The sequence below is a fragment of the Monomorium pharaonis genome, chromosome 9, assembly GCF_013373865.1.
Source record: "Monomorium pharaonis isolate MP-MQ-018 chromosome 9, ASM1337386v2, whole genome shotgun sequence".
Taxonomy (NCBI): domain Eukaryota; kingdom Metazoa; phylum Arthropoda; class Insecta; order Hymenoptera; family Formicidae; genus Monomorium; species Monomorium pharaonis.
The window spans coordinates 3014146-3031029 of record NC_050475.1 but is presented as its reverse complement, the minus strand read 5'-3'; the positions used below and the strand labels follow the sequence as shown (position 1 = coordinate 3031029).

The 16884-nt window shown below is 42.7% G+C and overlaps 1 protein-coding gene across 1 annotated transcript in view; it reads left to right on the top strand.

Annotated features, from left to right (window-relative positions):
* Positions 1 to 16884, top strand: part of LOC105838345 (cadherin-87A) — a 191554-nt gene that overhangs the window by 79846 nt on the left and 94824 nt on the right. Inside the window, exon 3 of the mRNA XM_036291624.1 lies at positions 14008 to 14063. Within this exon, the coding sequence (XP_036147517.1) occupies positions 14008 to 14063 (56 nt within the window). The remainder of the gene's footprint in view (positions 1 to 14007; positions 14064 to 16884) is intronic.

The following is a 16884-nucleotide window of genomic DNA, read 5'->3' as shown; positions in this document are numbered from 1 at the left end:
CTCCTCTCTTTTTTTTTTTTCGTTTGACCGACGTTGATATCACGCGCGTCGTATCGTTTGTCGTACTCTTTCGTCGTGTTGCTTTTTGTGTCGCGCTCGTGGAAAACGACGGCCCACGTACCTCCGATCTTCAGCTGCGATTTCGCGAAAACAAATTTTCCCACGGAATATCTGGCAGGCGTTTCACACTTTGGAGTAGAAGCGCGACGTCACGTTTTCCATTTTTCTGCGCTCGCGCCGGGCGGCGCCATCGATATAGTGATTATTTGTTGTCGTGGGTGTTTCTCCCGCTTCTTGCCGCGTGTCTCGCGCAGCGATGTACGTGTCGCGCGGGCGTTTGTCCCCCGGACAACCTGAGCTTTTACCCCGAGCGGACAAATTTCCCGCGGACCGGGGGCGTTCAGCTTGCGAGAGAGAAATGTACGTGCGTGAAACGTGTGGCGGTAGCTCGGAGCGAAATCCTCCCCCGTCGAGTTTCTTGAATGCTTCATCGGACGGTGTTGGTTGAATGGAATGGTCGAGCGCGGGGATTTGCGCGCAGTGCGTCTCTCTCTCTCTCTCTCTCTCTCTCTCTCTAAATTATATCAAGTTACCGCGATAACTCGAACGCATTAATTACTATTTAAAAGGGATTAAGACCGGGGAGATGGTGGATTTACCTTGCAGCTGTGTTATCACCGAGTCGACCGAGTTTCTGGATACACTACCCTCCATTCGGTATGCGTATCCCTTCCCTTTTCCCTTTAATACCTACTGACCTCCTCTGCCCTTTCTATTACCTTTGCGAACCCCCCGGAGATTTCTCACGTAATGAGATCATCAATTCCGGCTCTGATTTAATATCTCCAAGAGATGTATGTTGCCACGATTGTTACGCGAAGCGCCATAAATAAAATATATTATGCCTCGTCAATCGTACATTTTGTATTTAAAATTCTAAGCCATGTAGAATAAATGATGATTATTTAAGCGTGTGTCGGCCTTCGTATTCAATTTGGATGTTACTTGCCGCAAATAATAGTACAAGTTGAGTCTAACTCAACCTTACAACAGCGTAAAATCTCATTAAAATTTAATACATTAACGATGCCCTTATCCCGCGAACCCTTTTGTTTCTCTGAGAGCGAGGGAGATTTTATTTGTACAATTGCTTAACTCCCGGATATCAAATATAACTTTATTGTTAGCAGGATCCTTTATAAATATCACATTTATTTTTTCAAGAGGCGAAAGATTTTCTCGCAGCGAGAGAAGAGAAATAGTCGAAAAATAAATTTGTCCCTCTCCTCTCTCTCTCTCTCTCTTTCTCTCTCTCTCTCTCTCTCTCTCTCTCTCTCTCTCTCTCTCTCTCTCTCTTGATTCATATAACTTTTGTTTTCGCGAGAAGTCGCTATACATTGTCGCCCGATAACGGAAGTTGAATCTTGGCACTTGAGCGCGAAGGCACAGCTCGCGCGAACTTTCTCGCTTCCAATCGCCGAAAGTTTTCGGCGAACGTGTCGCGTTCGGCAGCATTTTATAAAGCGAACCGGATACGGAGCTTCCGATTTCCCAGTCGTCCGATCGGACGGAACGCACGAGGTCGGCGCAACACCGGGTGAAATATTTCGTGTTTTTTCGCGAGCGTGATAAAACAATTTCATAAAACTTAGCAAGTTGACGCTAGCTGACTGTCTGTCCGGCAGTTTTCATCGAATGCGCGTGTTTACACGCGCCAGAATTTAACAACGATCTGGGCGCAGGTTAAACCATCCGTGTAACGCTACAATAAAACGCGAGAGGATTTTTTATCTTACTCTCTTTTTTGTTTCAAAATTTTGACATTACACGCGTCAATATTTTTCGTAAAAATCGGAATTTTATTGACGCTACGAAAGCAGCAATTTGTCTCTGGAACGAGAGAATGATATTTTTTTAATAAGGATCCCGAGAGAGAGAGAGAAAGAGAGAGAGAGAGAGAGAGAGAGAGCTAGTTTTTTTCACAAAGATCCTTTCAATTAAGCGTTAGGTCGAAATTACGTTAAAACGTCGTTCGCTAAAACTAATGGAAAAGCCGGGAGAGACTTAATGTTCGATGCTAGATCCCTTTGATCTCTAGCATTCGCTAGATCTGAAAGGACATCCGGCGACGAGTGCGGACCGCTCTCTGCATTTTTTGCGGCAATTAGCACGGTCACGGAACAGCTGGACATCGTGAAAAAGAGCGCGTTATCAAGTCACAATTTATGCGCGGAAGTTAATGCGGGTTTCCACGAACGTGGATCATACAGCTCGACCGCTGAAACGGACCGGGGTACGGGGATAAAAACGGCGGTGAGCGAATACGGGGAAGAATGGCGTTCTAATTAGTTGAAATACTTTGCGAAATATACGCCGGTGCATCGCGCTGCAAGCGAGAGACGCGCGGAATATCGACGCCGCGAGAAAACGAAATGGGAGTAGTGACGACTTCTCTTCCGTTGGCGCTTTAATAACTTTTCGAGAAGAGAAAAGCTTTTGTAACACGTGAGAATCGGCAGGAAGTTCATTCTTCGATCAAAAAGATATCGAAACACTAATGCAGTAAGAAATCTCGTAACTTTGTGTCGCTTTTTAATTATTTAAACTCGGTAAATTTAAGAGAATGTCGGCGTAGAGTTATACTCGTAATATATTATAAATGAATAATATTTTTATATAAAAAGGCATATTAAAATTACAGAGAAAACACAAGACACAGATATTACCGAGTTGGAAATTTTCATCTTTTTTAATGTAAATTTTTTGCCGAACGACGTTACCTGTGAAAGAGAAAAAGGTTATGAAGGTTATAGAGCTATTAATTCTTATATATGTAAACTGAATTACCATTTAGTTTCTATTCCAGCTGTGGCATTTTTATGCTATTCAGCGGGATATTATTTTAATATCGTTTCTACGAGAATTCTGAAATTACGATAGAGACATTGGTGATGATTCTGCGGGTTATTCTTCTCGGGAATCCGCCCAAATGTCGAAAATTCAATCTCAATTTCGCTTAATACAGTGTATTCGGGGACGTGTCCATAATTCAACGTGGCCAAAGGCTTAAAATGAACGGCGCATAATATCGCGGCGCGATCTGACGTTTAATTTCCTACGGCGTGACTGAACGTGCGCGGTCACCAGAGATCAGGCGCAATATGTATGCACGAATCCGGATCTACTTTGGCACCAAAGTACCATTCTAGCGAAATCTTGCCAAAATTATATACCTGCAAAGATGAAAGAACGGAGGAGGGAATTTTAAACCTTTAAAATTTGGACACTTTATCGTAACCTCGTATCTCGACGTATCGCTTTTTCTCTCAACGGAAATGGTAATAAATTCTGGATGCTGCGCGTGCGTCGTGTTGCATCTGAAATTTATTACAATTTAACTTACGGCAGACGCGCGTTCTTTCTCTTATCTCGTCGTACTTCCTTAAATTTAGTTAAATTCAGATTATATATACGGGCATTTTAGAAATATATAAACATATATATAATGTTTTCGCTACGTGCACACCCCTTTGTGCACTTTAATTTCATTCAATGTCTCAAATAATAATCATTGGAAACGGCAAAGGACCTTAAGATCCTTTACGGTAGGACGGTAAGTAGAAGAAGAATGGTACGCGTCGGATCCTTACTGTTATTGACCTATACTACTATTCCGTGCAATGGCCCGCTCTGAATTCTATCTCCCGGAGCAGCGTCGCCGCGCGACGCGAATAATGCCGGTCTCGGGGCAACGGAAAGGAGCCGCAATTTTTACGGATACCGAATTGGCTGGCCCTGTCGACGGTGATTCACGGGGCCGAGGTACGGCGGCGGAAATAGTCACTTCGTCAGGTTCGCCGCTGGATGGTCCGGCACTTCGTCAGGTGTATATAGACGACGCGAGAGCGCGGCGGAGTACAACGCCCGGGTCCGGACGCGATTTCGCTCGATTATCCCGATAAAGTCGTTGATAAAGCCCGTTTCCCTCGTCGCGCCGCTGGTCGCCGGGACACGCCGAACAGACTTTAACCTGATTAATGCAGCCTCCTCTGGATAAGCAGCGCGATAAATCGGTTTCGGCGTGCGCTAAATCGTTTGATAATTCCGCGGCCCTACGGCGAGATAAGCAGGAGAACAAGCGCCGAGAGAAATACTTCGGTGGAAAATAGAATCGTGGAAATGGGAAACGGAGGTTGTGGAAAATCGGAATTTCGAGAGAGCTCGCTCGCTCGCTCGAGGCCCACAGTACAATCGGCGACGACGTGCCGAAACTCCATGCGGCGGCGGTGTGTCGGGTCGGCGAGAATCGGCGGTTTTAACATTATATTTAGCGGCCGGGTGAGAAAGCCGGAAAATGTATCTCGGGGTTAATCGCGAGTGACGCTCGTCATTCCGCGCAATTGGGCACGAACGTTTTCTCGACAGTCTTCCGTCTTCCAGGCTCGGATCCGCCCCACCGTTTTGTTCGCGAACGATATCGTTAAATAATGTAGATACATCTAAATATTCCGCGATACGATTCACGTATAGTGCAGTCGGCTCGCGCGTATCACGGATGCATTCGCAGGGTGAGGCACAGTCACGCAATGTCTTGCAAACGTGAAGGGTATTGTTGTATACACGTGCACGTGGCGTAAGAGCTAGACAAACAGCAGGCTAAACGTCGGTAACGATGTCTTGAATCGCGGCGCGTTTCCCGTGAGTAATGAAATCGCAAGTATCAGCGAGGGCGTCTCTCACTGCACCGGGGTGAGGGGACGGGGAGAACCCCGTCTAAAATCTCGCGTCATGCAGAAAATACTGCTGAGAGGAAAATCCCTCTCTCCTACTCCCGATAAATGGAGGTGTTCCGAGGGAAAATTCCTCGTTGCAATTTCTGCGAACGTGAAAAAATTTTTGGATATTTCTTTCTCGCCCGTAATTCAAGATACGTCCTCATTGGCGTTTAGCCGACATTTCCCCTCTCTCTTTTTCTCTCCGCGAGCGTCAAGAAGTCTCGTTAGAAAACGTTATTTCGTCTCGCGAGGGAGGCTGCGAAATTTTCGAGGAAACAGAGAGAGAGAGAGAGAGAGAGACTCACGAGCATGCAGGACGTGTCGATGAGGCGCGCGCGAGCGCGTTATCCTGGCAGACGTTAATAATTTATGCAATCAACGCCGAGCCTTTATTAAACATGTCCGTTTCACGGCGAGAGTTGCTGTAACAATACGGCGTCGCAAAGCGCGCGCGCGCACAGCGTACACCCGACGACACAAGGCCAGGCGCGACGTCGTCGTTTCCCCGGTATAACTTAATTAAGGAGCGGCAAATTACAGAGCGCCCCTTCGCCCCGGCGATGAAAGGAATATATGAATTTCCCGTTGCGCTCCCGTGTATTCTTAATTTAATCTGTTTGATGCGAGAGATGAAAGGACCTCGCGCAGAAATCCGCGCGGAAGGTGGACGCCTCGTCCTGTTGCGTCTCTCTAACGAGAAGGGCGCGCGCGCTCTCAAGACGGACACGGCGGACTCCCTCGCGTTTTTATGAATTACGAGCCGTGCATGTGTCGTCGCGCCGCACCGTGACCGGCACGTATCCTTTCATATGTGCTCTCTAACCGCGATCCTTTCCGGCGAACGTAACGTACCCTTGTACCGCCGATCGGAAAGCTACTTTTCACGACGTGGAAAACGCTACGAAATATCTCCGACGGGAAAATTCCAGACGACGCGATAAGCGGAAAAAAAAAAGAACGGGAGGTATTTAGTCTCGTGCTCGGTTTCAAATCCCGAAGATTAAGCCGCGTCGTCGCGCCGATGCGGCCGCGCGATACTCCGGTGGAAAGCGACGAGAAGAAAAGAAAAGCGTTCGCCGTCGCGCGCGACGGGACCGGGAGGATTACTCGGCCGGGATGATCCGTCGGAGCTTTCGACGGATAATTTCGGCCGGGGAACCGCAATTTACGTTGTCGTCGTCGTCGTCGTCGTCGTCGTCGCCGCCGCACGCTGGATTTCGCGCGCCGTTTCTCTCCCACCTGAATAATGAAAGCTCGCGTTATACTCGGGCGGCGCTCCAGCGCCGCTCAATGTACACACAATCCACGTTGAACTTTATTAAAGCTGTCTGTTCACGTAAACTTAGGCGCCTCTGTTTGGCGCGAGGCGGCATCGATAAGTAAACGGAGTAGTCCGCAGCCACTCTCTCATAGCCGCCGCCATCGCCTCCGCATAAGCACGGCGATGGCGGTGTTTAACATCGACTAATTGGCGCGCACGACGAGGGTATACACCGCCTGTCAATTTGCGATGTGGTCAATATAATATACGATGCACACGACTTTTTGGGTACGTCGAGCGACGAGGTAAATAACTGCCCGGAAAATGCACAGAAAAAAAAAAAAAAGTAATATATTCAATAAGATATGTTATTGCGGGCTGCCAATTACAGATATACTTAATACAATAATATATGCTATTGCAGTATCAACATTGTACTTGCATTAATAGCAAATATTATTGTATTGAGTATTTTATGTAGTTGGCAGCCCGCAATCACATATGTTATTGGCTATATTACATTTTTTTTCTGTGTAGGGTGTTATCGTAACTTTTTTTCCTCTCTGTTCTGCGGTAAAGTTCGTTCTTACGGCTTCAGATCAGCCGTTAGACAAAGGCAATTTGCCTTTCGTCGAAGTACAATATTTTCGAAATGAAAGATTTAAGAGGGAACGGGAAAATATCGTAATTAATTTTTGCAATGTCAAACGTTCGAGAGAAATGTATTATACATGATTTCCATTATCCCCGTCCGTATTTCCGCGCCGCCGTGTTTTGCAATCGGCGGACGATCGAAAATTCATAACGATCACGCGAAAGAGTTTACGGATCAGGCTGCAATTATGACGGTGCATATAATTCGCTAATGTCTCCCGACGGTATTAGGATGTGCTTTGCGTACGTACGGCGACAATGTTAATGCAATTTCTGCCGGCCGGCTGGCCGCGATGTTAATAATCGATGCAATTAACTCGGCACATTATTAAACGTACACGCTCGGGAGGAAAACTGGGTTATGGCGCGCGACATAACGCACCGGCTCTGCGGCCGCTGTTTACTGCACGACGTGTTAACAAGCGATTCCGTGGCCGTAGCGTCTTGGTACGCCACGTCACTGGCATATTTGCACTCTTGTGCGACTAAACACGCGGCGGCGGGCCGCATTCGTAGCGTTATAATGCACCCGACAACGGGGGAGTCATTATGTCCCTCATCGCTGTTGATGATATTATTTCCGCAGTGGCGTTTCACGTCGGGTCTAATTAATTACACTTCCTGATCGTTATTACTGGCTACATATAATCTGCACTTACGTTGATTATGACAAATTAATGGCAGCATTTATTCTCTCTGTTTCGGTTTTACTCTTACTCTTACTAGTATTAATATGTATCAATATAATATTTAATTGTATTATTTATGATAAGCGTTTCTGATAAACTCGTGCGCTTCAGATAACTTTAATATACGTTCACCGCTTTATTGCGATGAAGGCATAAAACTGTCCTAAGTAAATGTTATTTTTTTATTGATATTTAAGTATAATGATAGATGTCGAACAAAAATTTACAAAATGCATTTCAAAACGCCCTACATTCAGTGTACGTATATATTTCCACTGAAAAAGACAACATTTTTATATAGGAAACATTTTCATGAAGCTTTCATAAATTTTTTACGTAAATAAGAAAAGATAAATTTCACTTAATAGATGAGCCGGTGTTAATGCAAATTTATCGCGTTTTCTTTACACTTCGGAGGCCGAGGCTCCGTGAAGACGCAACGTAAGCGCAAGGCGCAAGTTATCTCATTAACCCCGTACTATCGAATTCCGGTCTGTCAGGGGTAATGCATCATCGGAACGTCGCGGTCGCGATGAAGCCGTGCCTGACGTGTTAACTTTAGTTCGAGCGCGCGGGCTTGCATAATTTCCGATCGGCGCGACGGCTGAGAGTGCCAAACCGGCGGCTGCCTTATCTCTTCCACCTTACGCTTGCGATTAATGCAATTCGCTTGTTGCGTGGACAGCCGGGACGTTAATAGTTGATGCGATTAATTCGGGCTTGTTTATTAACTCGAGAATGCATTATGAAACTCATTTCGCGCGTACACGAGACGGAATGCCGCTGTGACGGTCGGTCCGGCTGGCTCGCGAACTTTGTTACCACTCGCTTTGCCGCTTCGCGGCTTCGCACTCTGAACTTTATCATTACGGACCTTGTGAAAAGGCTGACGTCGGCTTAAGTAGTCATTTGAAATTGCGAGATGTTAAAAGATGAGCCTACACTGTAAAAAATTTTTGTAAAATTACAATTATAATAGTGGATAATTTTGAGACCAACTATTATAGTTGTAAATTTTTATGTGTATGTAATTTTGTATATAAATTTCGCAATAATTTCTTAATTTGTTTTTTACACTTGTGTATACACCGTAAACAAATTTATGACATATTAAATTATTTTTACTTGTATACTGCAAAATTATAGACATGAGAAAATTTACAACTATCATAGTTGGTCTCAAAATTACCCATTATTATAGTTGTAATTTTACAAATATTTTTTTACAGTGTAGGGAGGTAGGTTGCGTCTCACGCAACCTCGAAGAGGAAACTTTCTTCATGACGGCGATGATGAATTTTATGATAATTTGCTCTACATTTGCTCTTCTTACTTAAAACACATTAGATTTTCAAATTACATGAAATCTATTTTGGATAACGATAGGCGTGGGGGGCCTACGTATAATTTAGAGCTAGACATGCTCATTTCGCGACAATGCTCTGAGATGGTAACCACTCGCTGTAACGGCACGAACGCACGTGACACAGCTGTCTCGCGTGCGATAGTGCTGATGTAACTGTAATGTCTCGCGTCGACTAATTAACACGTGACCACTTGCAGATTCGAACCGCAAAACTGCACGCGCAGTTCGCCAGGGTGTACCGTGCCTCGCGTGCATCCGCGTCGTGTAACGATAAGATCTTTTTTGTATAATTTAACGTTAAAAACGATTACCATGTAAAGGTGAGAAGAGACAATGAACGCTTGCAACGATAATTTTTATCAACGCAATAAAAAACACTGTGAGTCCTAATCATTAAAATAACGGAGCTATTATTAATGTGAAACAATTAAAGATGTTGGTTTTATTTTTAGAATTATATTAAGTGATCAACAACATTCGTAAAATATCTTGTACTTTAATTTGACGATCCATCGAAAAGCCGATAAAGAGTCATCAAAGTTTTATTATTTTATCTCAAGTTAAAAGGTTATCTTTTTTATTTCGATGGTTGCGGTTCAATGACATCGTAATGTAGCAAATGTCGTTAGATCCGTGAAAATTCCTCGTTACTTTGGTATCTACCTACATAAACCATTATCGATTCGTCGTTAAGCCATGATTAAATTAAAGTTATTACTTCAGAATTTACGACGTGGATACTTGACGTAATAACGATTGTACATACTATACATAACGGTTAACGAGTCGCGATCACTATACACTGATATACATAAACTATCTCTGGGTTCTTCGTAGCTTATTTATCACTGATCCTATCGCACGATTAAAACATTTGCATGGTGGACGTTGATGCAACCTGTGCATGTATATTGAATTACATTTTTATAGAATAAATAGTCAAACTACTGATGGTATTTCAAATACTGAAAATTCAATCTTCAGTACTTTTTTTAATTAAGAGATTAAAGTTTCATTTTTAATAAAATGTGACATTGTGATACCTCAAGAATTCAAATAAAATTACATAATTATGTAATAATATAATTTAAAGGTTAAAGAAATTGATAACTAATTTAAAAATTAAAGAATTTAATAAATTTCAGCAAGATTTGGTATTTTGATTTTAATATTACATTTTAATAATTAACTAAAGAGCACGATATAATTGTTTTGATAATAATAGTATTAAAAGTCTAATTCTTTGTTTGAACATATTTTTTATCTAATATTTTTTCCTCTCAATTCAATGAAAATTATTTTTAACTAATAAGAATATATTTTTCTTAAAATTGTATAAAATTCTTCACGTGGCAAGTTATGTTCAAGATTAACAAAATTTTTATATTTTTACTTATACATGAGGCAATGTAGATTTAAGAATGATTTTTTTCCTACGTACACGCACACACGTGAATCTAAATTTTTCGTAAAATACAGCAAATCAAAACGTGAAAATTATGCCGGATCGGTCTTTGCGAATCACTCCTTTAGACTTGGCGATTTTTGACTTGCGCGATTCTTACGACATCGCATGATCTATCTTGTATCTCGTTTCGAGAACGTTGACGAGGAACGTCGTCATATTTCGAGTCGGTTCTGAGTGCCGACACGGCACCACGGGGGTGCATGTGGCAGATAATGGAAACGTCACTCTGAATGCCACAGTGTTATCTCTCGCACAAATGTTATCTTTGCTAACTCCGCGTGGCGGATAATGGCGCTTGTCGGCGGCGACGGCGGCTGCACCAGTGGCCAAATGAAACGATTAAAACGATTAATATGAAAAACATAAGCGCGCGAAAGTCCCGCTGTTCGTCACGGTGATTAAGACGAGATCGCATACATTTTTTACACACACAAACACGCACGCACACACACACACACACACACACATACACACGTACACACACGCTCCTGCAGCACACGTGACATCATAAAACGCAAACGACCGCTTTAATGGGATACCTATCTGACTCTAATGCGCCGCTATCAAAGCGGCGCCAAGATTGTCGTGCGAACATTCAAATTAATTTCCACGGTGATTAGCGCGAGTAATACTCAAACCCACTATTATCGTAATTGAGGGGGCAAGTGTCCGTAGATGATACGAGACGCATATGGTGATATGACGTATATATATTTGAATGCATTTAGTGCGCCGCCGTGATGCTACCACGGTTTCATACCTGGTAGACCGATTGTGATCATTGTCCCTTCTCCGACGGTGTCACAACCCAATTTACGACATAGCGTCTCACGAGATCAATCCTATATCTAATTCGTTCGAAATGGAGAAACTGAAAATTGTTACACAGTTGCGCACTCTGATATTAAAAACGGGGAAAATAGATCGCCTTCCTGAGAACCCGCTATGCAAGAGACGATCTATCATGCGCTTTATTCAAGGATGAAAAAAAAAAAACGAAAGTTACACGTTACACATAGGAGGAAAAATCAACTTAATTTGCACAGCGATTGTTCCGAACGGAGATTCGTGAAACCAAGTGGTCAGTGGTATAACTGCGCGATGGTCAGTAACCGTGATTTATTGCCCCGCGTTCCGTGTAAAACCATTTTTATTTATGTAACGCGGAATGTGCATATTCGTGCAAAAACCCATTTTATGTAGCAAAAAGGGACTGGTTATATTACAGATTTTATTCACAATTCTTTTTCGTTTTAAATACCTACGTTACTCGCCAGTTGCTTACTTATGCTTTGTTTAGCTTCTTTAGAAACCGTCGTCGTTACGAAAATATAAGAATACAGCGTCGATTTTAATTACGTATATAGCGTACGCTTTTCTTTTTGGACTGCATTATTTTAAACGAGATTATACATTTTCGTATTCCTCTATTTTGCTAACGGCACCTGCGGTTAAAATGGGCCGCATGCGGGGTGCATCTCTCTCTCTCTCATTTTTGCCCCCTCTAAGTACAAGCCGCGCTTCTCCAGTAGACTTCTGTAAAATTACATCGTAACAACTCGCCCGCGCAAGAAACGAGCTCCGCGCTCCCCTTTTTAAAAGCAGCTTTATATCTTTTTGCTGCGCGCAGAATGGTACCACGCAGAATGGACACTCCGCGAGAGTAACTTTCCCGCGGTATGTCGAAATTTTTCCGCAGGCGAGAGCAGAGGACGGATAGATTCCGCGAGGACTTGTTGCTCATTTTTCCACCCTCGTCCGACACGAAGTCGATATCCCCAATTAACTCAAGACTGTTTACCGTTCATGTCACGGGGGGACGGTCCGTATCGAACCGGCGCGGCGGCTTTATGTAACCGACATGGCAGTTATGTAACAGACATGTACATACCAATGGTCAACCCGCCAGGTAATGTGGCAAATGTTGCCCGGTTTGATAGCCGCCCGTGCCGATTCTCCGGCGAAAACATTATCGCTCGCGAGGGAAGTAACGTACATGGACTAATGATATGTAAAGAGCATCTCAAAATACCGGAAATGCTTCCCGGTTGAAAGACTTTATCGTGAAAAAAAGGCTTTAAGTAAGAATTCTCTTCTCTCCTTCCTATTTGTCTCAAAAAACATCTTGTATATTACGGTCTTGCTGGGTGTTTCGAAAACTCTCAGGCGGCAACTTTCAGTCTGTATTTATTTCTCGCTAAATATTCATTACTTTATTGTTCCGTCGTGCCGTTGAATATTCATCACTTTGTTGTAGTATCCACATTTTGCAAGACGAGAGAATGGAGTAGTTTAATAATCAAATACTAGAGAGACGAATAGTTTTAATATGAAACTTAAACCGCAATCCCCCCAGGGGCTCGACTCTAAGAAAAGCTCCTGCTCCTTTGTTTAGATACGCTTTTGCAATATTTGTTATTACTTTATCGTTTTATCCCTTTCAAGTGGCAATTCGATTGCAGAACGAAATGTGAAAGTTGACAGCGCATAGTAAAGTATACAGCAACGCGTAACTATGTGCTTACATTATAACAATACTCCCGTATTTGCGATCATTTTGGCAGCAATTTCGACCCTGAGATTATTCCGCCGGCGTTTTGACCCAATTTGATTAAAGTTTCCGGCCAAATGTACAATCCAGTGTCCGTGTCGTTGCATAACTTTATTTGAGCACGGCAATTCCGCCGACGGATAACCGAGTTTTGTCAGTTAGAAACAAGCACGCAGCACGGTATTTATAACCCCAAACGAAAAATTGTGAACGTCACGTTTTAAAAATACGTCACTTACGGAACGAAATTTAACGCTGACACGATGGTGTATCTCGTCTCTCTCTCTCTCTCTTTCTCCCCCTTCCCTGTCTCTTTCTGTAATGTCAGCCGAGATTGTTGGGATTTTATTTTTAACTTGCAATTGCAAAGGATACCTGTTATTGGATTGCGCGCAGCTCGAGTAATTCCAACGGAATATAATCCGCTTAATGCGGTTATCTATTCATCTATCCGTTGGTTGATTCGCTTATCGTATCACTTCTGAAACCATTAATACAGATATGCGTACGGTTTGCGTATAGCAAATTGAAACACGTTATTGTTATATTTTCTATTCGGTTGCAAGCGATCATCAATTGGATGTAACATTAATTGGAGTTTTTTTCAAATAACTGCCAAAATTGCGTTATTTGCCTATCAAATTTACAGGTACGAACAAATATAATATAACGTAGAAATATCTTTTTTTTAAAATAATTTCTTTATTAATACAGTACACAGAAAGAGAGAGATTTCTTTAAATTTTTAATAAACAGTTTTTCGACTATTCCAAAATATATATTTATTAAATCTGAAGAAATGTGCATAAAATTTATTAAAATTTAGAAATAGTCGGATAAAATCGTTTATTTAAAAAAATCTAAAGAAATTATTGCATGTATTTAAATTACACAAAAAGCACAGCGACGTATTTCCATTTCTGCACAATTTACATTTAAAAAAACGCAAAGCATCCCGAGAATCAAATATTGATGGTTTTGGGGAATTAACCCTCGAGTCTATAACACTCGCGAGCGGGTAGGTATTTTGACCGAGAAATCCGCGCGAAAGCCACAAATGCGCAATTAATTAAGCGTGCCGACGCGCGCGCGCGCGCGCGCGGAGCATGACGCGAGATTAATCCGTCTAATCGCAAGTCTGATAGCCGCCGAGTCGAAGTCGAGCGTTACCCTTCCCTTCGATTCGTCTCTCGATTGGCCTAGGGCTCAATCAATAATCACCGTTCTCCTTCTCTGCTTGCAGGTTGCCCAGGAAGCGAGCGGCTCTACTAGCGATTTGTCTTCTGGCCACTTGCACGGGTAAGTCTGTTCTTCTTCGTGTATGTGTGTGTTTGCGTGCGCGCGCGTTTCTCCCTTCGCCCTCGAATTTATTCAGACGCACGTCGTGCGTCGCGATGTGCAGATCGTGTTACACGAGGATGGCGACGTTCCGTTTCGTGTTCTCCTGCTCCCGAGGAGGCACGTGCGCGCGGCAACGTTCTCCATAATCGCGCCAGACGACGCGCTCTTTCCCTCGTCGCGCTGAGGAGAATTTTATTTGATTCCTCTTAGGCCGTTTCAGAAGTCTCTCTCGTCGACTGTCAGGAAACGCGGGGAGTTATAGCTTCCTCCCGGCGTCGCTTTACTGCTCGCGCACACGTTTGAATTCCGAGAGAGCGAAATGTGGCCGCCGAATGAGGTTCTCCGCGCAGCGGGGGCTCCCCGCGGTAGAATGACGCAATATTTCTAGAAACATATCCGAGGAAAAGAGATATTTTTATGACTAAGTGCTTTTTAGCGACGACCTTATATTCGCAGTCAATCTTACGTATAGCCAGGCATTCGTTCCTCTTTCGAGGAACTGTAATAGAATTTATATGCGTAATACAAAGGAATTAGAAAAACGTCATCTTAAAGTCCGCGTCACGTCTACGCGTGTTTGTTTGCGAGGAAAGTTATGTGTTACGGGCAGAATACATTATATTAAATCACATTGCTAGAATTGCGCTCGAGCCAAGTAAAGGGACTGTTTAAATATCTCGTTGTGAACGAGACCAAAGTACCGGGTACCTTAGTGATACGAGGTGGTATGAGAGGGATGGTTAGGTGGCGCACGGGGGTGTACAAGAATGGAGGAAAGGCGTTTCCTCCTTCCGGCGGGGAACAGGAAGCTTCTAGCGAGCTGCTTCTCTCCTCTCTACCTTCATCTCTACTTTCTCTCTCTCTCTCTCTCTCTCTCTCTCTCTCTCTCTCTCTTTCTCTCTGTTCTCTCTTTTTCTTTCGTTTCCATCTGCCTTCGCCTTTTTCCCCTTCCGCACCGCCCTCGCAACTCAACTCCCCTCATCTCCGTATCTCGGTGAAGTCGAGAAATGGTTTCTCTTGGAGAAAGCGGGCGAAGCTTTTCCCTCTAACGTCTCTCCATCTTCTTCTAACATCGTTCTTCTCTTTCTCCAGGCTACACACACACACACACACACAAATTCTAATATGAAAATGTCGAGGCTACAATTCTAACGCCTTTTCATTTTCTTCTAGGTATAAATATATACATATATATTTTTTTTGCACTAACACTGATTGCGGATAATGCTGCAAAGCACCGCGTACTTGTTTCATTAGCCTCTCGAGAGTTTCTGAGTTTCGCAGTCATTTTCAGTTTGTTCGCTCAATTTCTACACATTAAATTTGATTTTATTACATGTTGCATGCTGTTCCTGTTTCATTTCCGCCGGTTACTCCCCCCCTTTTTTTTTATTTTTAAATTAAAACCGTCTGCTTGCTGATCCATGCAGCACTAATTTTCTATTTAATATAACCAGTGTAGCCATTGTATAGGTGCCGGTGTGTCGGTGCAGTTTCTTTCTCAAGAAACGTTTCATCGTGCGATACAAATGATCCTTTTTTTTTTATTCTTTCTTTTTCTCTTATTTCCAAGGTATAATTCACTCAGTATTTGTTCATTCATTTCTTCACTCATTTACTCATTACCTTCTCTGTCCCTTCGTCTCATATTCCCTCTCTTGTAACCCTTTTTTCTCCTTTCTTCCTTCTGCATTCTTCTCTCCACTTTCTCTACCCCTTTTCTCGCTTTCACATTCCCTTTCCCTATATATTTTTTCCCTACTCTTTCTTTCCTCTTTTCTTCTTCACTTAAAGCTGCTCGTCGTAAATCTGTTGCCACCTACTTTCTTCCCGTTTCTCGTGTTTTACTCCCGGTTACAGCGGCCAGATATTTATTATTCGTACATATCACGTTTGCATTTTTAAGGCAAGGCTTTTCCTTATTAATCGTGCTGCCGTTTCCATGTCGCTTTCGCGAGTCGGCAAGTTCGTCGGCGGCGAGATGCTTTCGCGCGACAGCTCTCGAGGAATCGACCCGATAATTTATATTAAAACGCGTTTGCGGGAAGGAGACGGTCGAGCGTGTCGAAGCGAGATACGTCGTTCGCCGAGTTTCTAGTGACACATATACGGAACCTTGTTGCGCGCCGAAATACTTTCCTTCGTGTTGAAACGCTTCTTTTTGCACGAAAACATTCAATCGATGGTGCATTGCGTTCACGACGCAGTTTCAAAAAATTTCGAGCACGCGTGTTTTTTTTTTTTTTGGTACGTGTACCAAAAATCCCGAGAGAACCATCGGCAAACACTGCCGGTATTATCGGAAATAATAATATTCTAATTATTTTGAAAGCTGAAATATTTATGCAGCAATCTCTTGTTTATGAAACGAAATTCTGGTAGATTATTAAAATAATTAAATTAAAATAAAGTTAAAAATAAATATACTGAAAAGAGATATGTACGAGTAAAAAAAAATTGAAAAAATGTAATAAATTATTACTTTTATATTTATATATTACGAAACATACCTAGCTTAATTTATTTTAATTACATCTCCATGATTGACATCTTATTTTTCAGAGAAAGACATTTTATCTCGAAATTCAATAAAAAATGCGGAAAATATTAGAGAATAAAATTTTTTGGGGAATCTCTGCAATGTATATTTTCTCAAAGATATCGATGGCGTACGATTTTTTGAAATCTTTTTACAGGTCGCATCTTCTTTGAACATTGATAAAATTGCTTATTTGTTATTAATGATTATGGCGCCCTTTTCCTCGATTTTTTGTGTAGA